This window comes from Clarias gariepinus, chromosome 16, assembly GCF_024256425.1.
Source record: "Clarias gariepinus isolate MV-2021 ecotype Netherlands chromosome 16, CGAR_prim_01v2, whole genome shotgun sequence".
NCBI lineage: Eukaryota > Metazoa > Chordata > Actinopteri > Siluriformes > Clariidae > Clarias > Clarias gariepinus.
This window is the reverse complement of record NC_071115.1, coordinates 28,964,624-28,973,524: the sequence shown is the minus strand read 5'-3', so window position 1 is coordinate 28,973,524 and position 8,901 is coordinate 28,964,624. Positions and strand designations below refer to the sequence as shown.

Here is an 8,901-nt window from a genome sequence, read left to right as displayed (position 1 = left end):
TGTCTACTAAAACACAGACAGAGATAATAGGTTTATGAGCCCACACACAATCACAGGTTTATATTTAGGGCTGCAATAATACATTGTTTGTGAAAGATTATGACCATGTTATTGGCCTTTACAACACTGGTGTATCCGAGAAAATCTTTTGAATAATGAAAACAAGAAATATTAAATAAAAACAACAGCATTAAAAAAAACCACACACACAGCAGGCCGGTGTTTAACCACGTCATTGTGTTTTGGTCTCCAATTATACATTTCAAGATGTCATAAATACATTAATATTAGCAAAATAAATAAGCTGACTACTTTAATATGGAAAAATATATATAGTTCTACGGCTTTCTTTATTTAAAGATGCAAATGCTTCAGTCCACCCTGTAAACTGGTTCTTTATTTAATTGGGAAAAAAGAGGGAAAAAAGGAGAACAGTTCCTAAGTTGTTAGAGAAGTTGAGCTACAAAATAATAGTGAAGTAAAAGGTTAAACTTGTTTGCAGAGTAAACACTTCAGCTTGGCAGATAACAATCTAAGCGGTTGTTTGTACAAAAGACAAGACGGTAAAAATGAGAACAATAAAAGTAAAGGGAAGAGTGTTTACAGTGCAATTACTGATAACGCCATGTTTTAATGATATACTGTAAAATCTGTGAACAAAACCTCATTTAAGTTGTTTTTTGACTTTTATATATAACAGCAATGTATATATTAATAGCTGGTGTTGTAAATAAAAATCAAACCCTTATGACCAATCAGTCTTTAGAATTCACAAGCACACTGTATGTACCGATAATATCTGTGTGTTGTTAGTTTGCTATATAAAAGAGATTTTAATACAATGCCGTTATTTGTTGTTTTATCAAAATTAGTATTAGTAGTGTGTTGGCTAGCTACTCATGGCCTTTCAGGGGCTTTCCCTGCACCCAGCTCCACTTTAGTGTCATAAAATATCAGTGTCGTGGAGTTTGATAGATTTACTGCGCAGTCACTTCCACGTATGAACACAGTTTGTTTGTTTTTGTGTAATGATGCTCACTGAGTTCCCGGATGTCCCTCCTCGGCGTCGCTGCACTGTGAGGACTCTCCGTCGCTGCCGCTGGCCGCCGCGAGCTCCAATTTTTCGGCGTCAAAGTGAGCCGCGGGCGCGGACAGGATCAGCACGCGTCCTTCGGTCACGGGAGCCGCGGTCGTCGTCGTCGTCGCAATCGTCGTCGTCGCGTCCATGGTGTAACCGGCGCAGGGGGTCTGGAAGCACCGACGCGCGCGCGCCGCCTCCCCGGTGCCGCACGACGCCACGCCCTCGAGCAGCTCGGACAGCTCGGCGATGTAGATCTGCGCCATCTGCAGCGTGTCGTACTTCGAGAGCTTCTTGTCGTTCTCCAGAGACGGGATGACGCTGCGCAGGCGGTCGAACGCGCGGTTCAGGCCGTGCATGCGCCGCCGTTCGCGCGCGTTCGCTGCGACACGCCGGTGCCTGTGCGCAGCGCCGAGCGCGTGCTCTCTCGGGGCAACAGCATCTGCCGGGGTGTCCGGGGTGATGATGTCCGGCGACGCGCGCGCGTAGTGAGTGGGACGAGCGGCGGCGGCACGCGCGTGCGCGCTGATCCAACCCCGCGGGTCACTGCGGGTGAGCGTCGCGCGCTCCGACTGCGGGATGTCCTGCGCGAGCTTTGGCACGTGCGCTTCCGACCATGTCAAAAGTTCAGCGTTGGCCATCATGGTCAGGGTAGAGAAGACCTGGGGCAAATAAAACGCGCCTCGATGTGGGGCGGTTTGATTAATTCCAGGAAGTCTGCTTTATGGTAAAGCAAAATAAACAAACTAATATTTAAATATAGAGGAAACAATCCTTGATGTTCTCCAACAATTATCCTGGCAGTTTTTTTTTAAAGAAACCCCAACACCTCTTCCTACTTCAATTTAAATAAATTAGAAAAAAAGATGAATTTGTTGAAAAATTAGCAGGTAAAGCAGAAGCACTTGATCCTGTCTCACCTCCTCAGTCTGTCTTTTTAAAATCCAAGCAATTCTGCTGTGAGTAAAAAACAAGTTTAAAACCTCAGTTGAAAGAAAGATCTTTAAGGATGATGCAATTACTCAGAAACTGGCCACAAGACACTTCCTGCCTTCATCCAGGTGCCCTGATTGCTCCTTTAGTACCCATTCGGAGTGGACCCTCCTCCCCTTGGAGCTAAAGTCGGGTGTTTCAGGGCCAATAGGAAAAGTTCCTCTCACGCCCAGAGAAGAAAGGAGGATTTGTGATTTTGACACTTTAAGAAGGCAATTGTTCTTTGGTGATGAATGATTTTTTTTTTTTTTTGGGGGGGGGGGGGGGGGGGGGGGTTTATATTATAATACAAATTGCATTGTGATTCTTCTCTGTGGAGAGAGATGATTATTCCACCAAAAAAAGATTGATTATTATGTATTTTGGTCTCGCCCAAAATGCATGGGTGACACTGTTACACCATGTTAAGTCATCACACTGTTTATTTTCCTATATCCATAGCTAATTAATGAAGTCACAATTCTACGCATTAGGCAAAAACACACACCACAGGATCTGACTTCAGTTAGGTAAAAAAAAAATTCAGAATGCTCAAGCAAGGCCAAATTGCATGCATGTAATAAATCGGACATCCTAGTCAATGTGTACAAAACATTTATTCCTATTCTGAACTTGGGACTGTTGAGCAAACATCCTCATTCACTGGAATCAACAGTTAGTGCCATTGGGGAAGAAGCCGAGTTCCTACAGCAGTATGATGTACGATTGTGTCAGTTCTCAAATAAACTGTAAAATGGGAGGGAGCAGCAGAGTGTTTAAGGCCATAAACCGAGCAGGTGGAAGGCGGCTTGTGAGGCACACCTGTCGAACCCCGTAACTCCAGTCCAAGCAATGAGTCACTCAGGTAAACAAGATGGACTCAAATAATAACAAGCAATGAGCCAAGATCATCGACTGCTGCGGCATGTTGCTGCAGAAATGACATTTCATTCCAATATTGAATCGTTTATTATATATTTCTTCCTGAAGTAGATAAAGAAATTATACTGAGCTTAACTCAGCACTGGAGAAATTTTTTTTAATATTTAAAATGCATAGAAATGTATTTGTATATTATACACTATATTGTATTTAGTGCATTTGTGTATCATGCACAATCTAAACATTTATGTCTTTTTTATTTTTATGTATGATTTAACATATAAACAGTTTATGCAAATAATAATTAAAATGCATTTTATGAAAGTAAAAATAGCTAAGCTTCTTTTAAATGTAAGATAATTAATGTTTTTTTTTTTTTTATTTAAATCAACACCATCTACACATAAATACATAAGTCAATATGCTTTGTTCACTATATAAATTATTACCATTTAAATATTATTTCTAAAATGTAAAAAGATGTATATAACCTAAATTAGCATGCAGATCCTTTTAAAGCGGTAAAACTGCAAATTAAGCAATTTACGTGAATCTATAAACTATATAAACTATTTACAAACTGAAAAAGTGCTAATAAGAAAGACTCAACCTAAAGTAGGTGCGTAAACAATAAACGATAAACGCCAGTGCACGATGACGGATTGGGTCGAGGCAGGTCTTCAGGGTCGTTAATGTGTAGCGCTACATTTCCTGCCTGTAAGCGTTTTTTGCCTTTTGGCTAAGCACACACCCGAGGGCTGAGTTCCACAAGCGCTGGAACACTCAGCCTTGTGTTTTGGCATGGATGGGATGGTGGTGGGGTGTGGGGAAGATCATCATAAGTCAGTCTGTCCCCAGGGGCCTGGAGAGGCTCCTCATCTGAGGGACTGATGAAAAGGGGCGCGAGGTGGGTTGCCTGGCGTCCCCTGGCACCCGTCGCCCAGTCTGAGACTTGCTGCACATCTCCCATATGCTGTCATGGGTTACGGGTAAACTTTTTTTTTTTTTGGAAGCTTGGTGAAAAGTTGACGGCAGCGTGGGGTGATAATAATGATTACAGTTACAGCTCAGTATATGACAATCTAATAATTAAACATTTAAACTGTATATGATACACATCCCATCGGTATTTAATAAAAACATAAATGTAAAAAAAGGAATTGTATTTTTACATGTATTTTTAGTAATTAATTCTTAGGTTTATGAGTGTCACACTGTAAGAGCTTGTGTATGCACGTGTACAGATAATAGAGAGAGAGAGTGAGAGAGAGTGTGTGTGTGTGATAAATATTAAAGTTAAATAAGGAAATCAGCATGACCTGCTAGCCCGTCATCGGGTTAATGAGCCTTACATGGAGCTGAATAAATGGGCACGCTCTGCGTCCATTCATTTTCCTCCACGCATGTTTAATCCTCGCCACCCTACTGGCGCACGCAACAGCCTGCAGCCCTGCCGAATAGGCAATGAGGAGAGAGAGTCCCACTCCCCATCTGCTGTGGCCCTGAGACCCGGGGGAGTGGAAGATGGCAGGAGCGTATCAAAGGTCAATCTGGAAACAGCCACCCGCTGTGCCTGTGTTTGAAGCCCACTGAGGCAGACGGCCATGCACGGGCCAGCAGACTGGAGCTGGGGTCTTTTTAGCACCTGAAACCACAGGTTAAACATAAAAAGCAGGTAAAACTTGTCCTGTTAAGGGATGAACACAATTGTTTTCAGAAATTGACATACATTCATCATGTAATGGCAAAATCGTGTTTTTACTGTTTTCTTTGAACTTGTCTTTTGATCCAAAGAACTAGGAACATTTCTTTTTAATTTAGGTTTTCTGAAATCAAAACAGGGTCTAATATACTGTTTACATGCACTCAAACAGAAATGGCTTTTTATTTTCCAGGTCTCTCAACTTCCTGTTAGTGATGATGACTGTCTCCAGCTTTTAGCATCTCTGTGCAACTTAACTTAGGTTTGTTTGATGGCACTCAGTGGATTGACTAACGCACAGTACAATGGGAAGTCCGAGCTGCTCGGTGCACAAGTCAACAAATAAAAGTGCACAAATAAAATTTGAATTTGAATAAACTAAATTGCTGAAATTGCCAGTCAATGAAATTAGTGTATCTACTGTATGTGTGTATGATTCCGGGGACGGACTGCCATTCCCATCCAGAATGTAATCCCATGTCAGCCCTAGTGTTCCCAGAATAAGCACATGATGAAATGACTGCATTGTGATTAGTGACTTATCGATCTGATATGTCACTTATTAGTGACATAACAAGCGTTACTGCTTTGCTTCTTTCCATGACTGCTCCTTTTTTGCACATTTTACTTGACCTGACCCTAGATGAACATTTCTGATTCAGCTTTTTGATGACATGTAATCGTCTTTTCAGCACCATATTAAACCTATCAGCTAATTAAAGAGCTCTTTGTAAGGCTGGAAATGTGTTTTAAAGTTTACAATAAGGAGGCACCACAACCACTGGCCTATACATGAGTCAATTAGGGCATTTCATTTGAGTGATTTTAATCTCCATTGAGCTGAAAAACACTTAATTTGAGAACCATGAATCCAGTGTGATAAAGCTTTCACCATTTTTACAAGCTATAGTGTGCATTTAAGCATATTCGCCACTTACCCTCTTGTAAAAAATAAAGTTCTAACTCCTACATTTGTCATTAGTGTGGTCCACTTATCTTCTGTACCTTTTTAAGTGAAAGATAAATAGGCTGTTAAAGGTATATAAAAAAGGTGTATGCTTCACAGTAAGACAAGTGGATGAGGAACGATAGAGTTGAGAACCCTTTTTTACCAGCAAGAGTGTAGCAATGAAAAGAATTAAAGTGAATTATCACTTGAAATAATAAATTTGCAGTAGTTAACCAACTAGTTTAGCGGAAAAGTGATTAGTAGTTGCCTTGCACCATCTGTGTACTCCGTTTGTAGGGTGATTGGCATTTCCAAATTGTTCATATTGCGAAATTAAGTGTGTGAGGTTTTTATGTGTTTGCTTGTGCCCTGTGATGGGTTTCCCCCACCTTGTGCCATAAGTTGCCTGGGATAGGTGGTAAGGAAAATGGATAGATGAATAGCTTTTAAGTTTTGTTTTAGTGAACATACATTATATTGACAAAAGTATTCAGCCAAACCTGTTAATTATTGAATCCAGTTGTTTCAATTAGGCCCCTTATCCCCAGTGAAGAACAATCTTAATGCTTCAGCATGCCAAGACATCTTGGACAATGCTATGCTTCTATGCAACGTTGTGGCAACAGTTTGGGGAAGGCCTATCTTGACTGGTGTAATGTCAGTGGGGTTGACAGAGCCCTGACCTTAACCCCATCAAGCACCTTTGGGATGAACTGGAACAGAAATTGTGATCCAGGCATTCTCCTCCAACATCATGCCGAACCTCATACATGCTCTAAAGAATGAATGGGCACGAATTCCCACAGAAACACTCCCAACTCCTTGTGAACATCCTTCCAAGAAGAGTGGAAGCTGTTATAGCTGCAAAAGGGGGACTGACTCCATATTAAAGTCTAGTATATATATTTGAATACAATGTCATTGCAGGTTTAGCCAAATACTTTTCTCCATATAGTGTATCTGGGTGTAGCTCAGAACATTTAAGCCATTATTTGTTCTGCATATATAGGGCTCAGGATTATGCAGTATAATGTGCGATCCTTTTTTCAGCATAAAATACTGTAGGCAGAGATTGAGGAAGACATGCATCTAGACTGTTTTCTGTTCTGGCACCTAGGTGGTTAAGTTTTTCTAGATGTCCGTACAGCTGAGTCTCTGGCAATCTTCAAACGATGACCTCAAACCTCAAACTTGAAAAATTTAAAAATGGGTCACATTGGCAAAGAAATAGCACAGATACACACGATCATGGGTTTTTATTGTTGTTTTCTACAGAGGACACTTCTACATTTGTGTTATGTCATTCCAATGTTCCGGTAGTGGTAAAATTTACCCTTTATAAAAGTAACGATAACTTTTGTTCTACCTGACATATCCCAAAACCCAAATACAATTAGAAGTCTAAACTACTAAAACTACAATTTAAAGTCTGAAGCCTCCCAATTAACACACACCAGCCAGACTTCCAAATAAGCACACACATATATTTTTTTTAACCAGCATTGACCTATACTGTGCTCCTTGCACCTATCTGTGCTGCTTAAGGGTACACAAACATTTTAATATCTATAAGAAGCACTATAAACATGTATTTGCAGCTTTTAAAAAATAATTTAATTAACAAATGATATGACAAAATATTACAGTAAAAAAAAGTAAAAAAAAAAAGGATTTTTTTTTACATGAACATTTCTGACATTAATGGTTGTAGAGTGAAACTGCGCATGCGCGTTGCAGATCCAGTAAAGACAGGACCTTTTATATGCTTATACACTGTTTACAGTAATTTAGCCGTCCTGGCCCTGCCCTCTGTGTGTGTGTGTGTGTGTGTGTGGTAAAAGACTCAGTGAAGCGAGGCTGAATGAGCCCCATCTAACCACCGGCCTCGAGTTTGATTAAAGAGCCGAGCTGATCGGACATTTCCACTTTTCACACAATAAGAGCCTACACACACACACACACACACACACACACACTCCTGAGCTTCATGTCTTGGCCGTGCAATTACTCTGTTTGACCCTGAGGCAGTGCGGGCGCGCGCGCCGTTCAATATGCGGGAGCGCCTTTACCCGCAAATTAAGGAAATTAGTCGAGTCGCTCATTCTGGGGAAGTGGAGTAAATCGCCGTTCCAGTTAAAAGGATCATTAAAGTCTGAGCAATCCGGGCATGGCAAGTGGTAATTAATGAAAGCACTGCTCTGACAACCTGACCGGCTCGAGCTGCCGCATCATTACAGGGCAAACGCACGCGGGAAGCACGTGACAATTCCTGACTGTCACGCGCTCATGCTACGTCCATGATCACCACAACTCACTGCAGGGACGACCACCAGTGTCAAACCATTAAAGTACAGCTTCCTCATAAAAAGTCGCCATGTCTCTAAAACATATTAGTCTATTATGATACACAGATTAGCGCCTGATAACTATGAACTAACTAATCACTGTCTTCAAACAGAAACAAGTTTGGCAAAATTATTCTACCTTTTGGTCATCTAAACTACTTTTGTAACACGCCGACAGACCTCCAAGTCAGTGCGCCAAAAGACTGTGTACACCGGGAGATGTGCAACGTGTGCTATTCTGACCACGTGCGTTACCAACTCTGTGATTTCATCATGGGCAGCAAGTTAGGGCATGCACACGCAAGAGCGAATGAAAAATTCCCGCAACTATGTCACAGAGATGTTTGACATGATTTGGCAAGTTTGCAGCAATTCTGCAACGAGTTGTTTAAAGTGATATGAGGTGTTATTCGCTTCAAGAGTGGAAGAATATCACTGGAAGATGACGAGAGATCAGGAAGACCTGCAATCTCCGAAAATGTCGAAACCATACAGCAATTTGTGCATGATAAACGTTGGAGAACAATCCACATGTTGCTGCCATAGTCTGTGTGTCATACGGAACAGTCCAGGCAATCCTCACGTGTGATTTGAACATGTGCTGTGTTGATGCCAAGTTCGTCCCTACATAGGGTGACCCTGGAGAGGAGGGAACATCACCGCAAAGTCTGCCAAAAACCATATCAGTGTGCCGTGGGTGACCTGTCCTTCATGTTGAGGATCATTACCGGTGACAAAACCGTGTTAATGGAAACAACCCTGAGATGAAGAAACAGTGGAAGTGTTTTGACAGTGGAAGAGCCCATCCTCTCCACAACGGGAAAAGGCAAGGCAGGTTTGCAGCTCGACGAAGTGCATGCCTTTTTCAACATTCGTGGCATTGTGCATCGAGAATTCGTCCCTAGGGGCCAGACCATCAATGGTGTCATCACTCAAATATGGCTCTTCTCCAAACAAAGGATAATGTCTTCAT

General features: G+C 41.6%; 1 protein-coding gene across 1 annotated transcript; it reads right to left on the bottom strand.

Annotated features, from left to right (window-relative positions):
- Window positions 1-221: 221 nt before the first annotated feature.
- atoh1b (atonal bHLH transcription factor 1b) lies at window positions 222-2,217 on the bottom strand. The gene has a single exon (XM_053514952.1). It carries the CDS (start codon window positions 1,720-1,722, stop codon window positions 1,036-1,038), a length of 687 nt encoding a protein of 228 aa, XP_053370927.1. The 5' UTR covers window positions 1,723-2,217; the 3' UTR covers window positions 222-1,035.
- Between the last annotated feature and the right edge of the window lie 6,684 nt (window positions 2,218-8,901).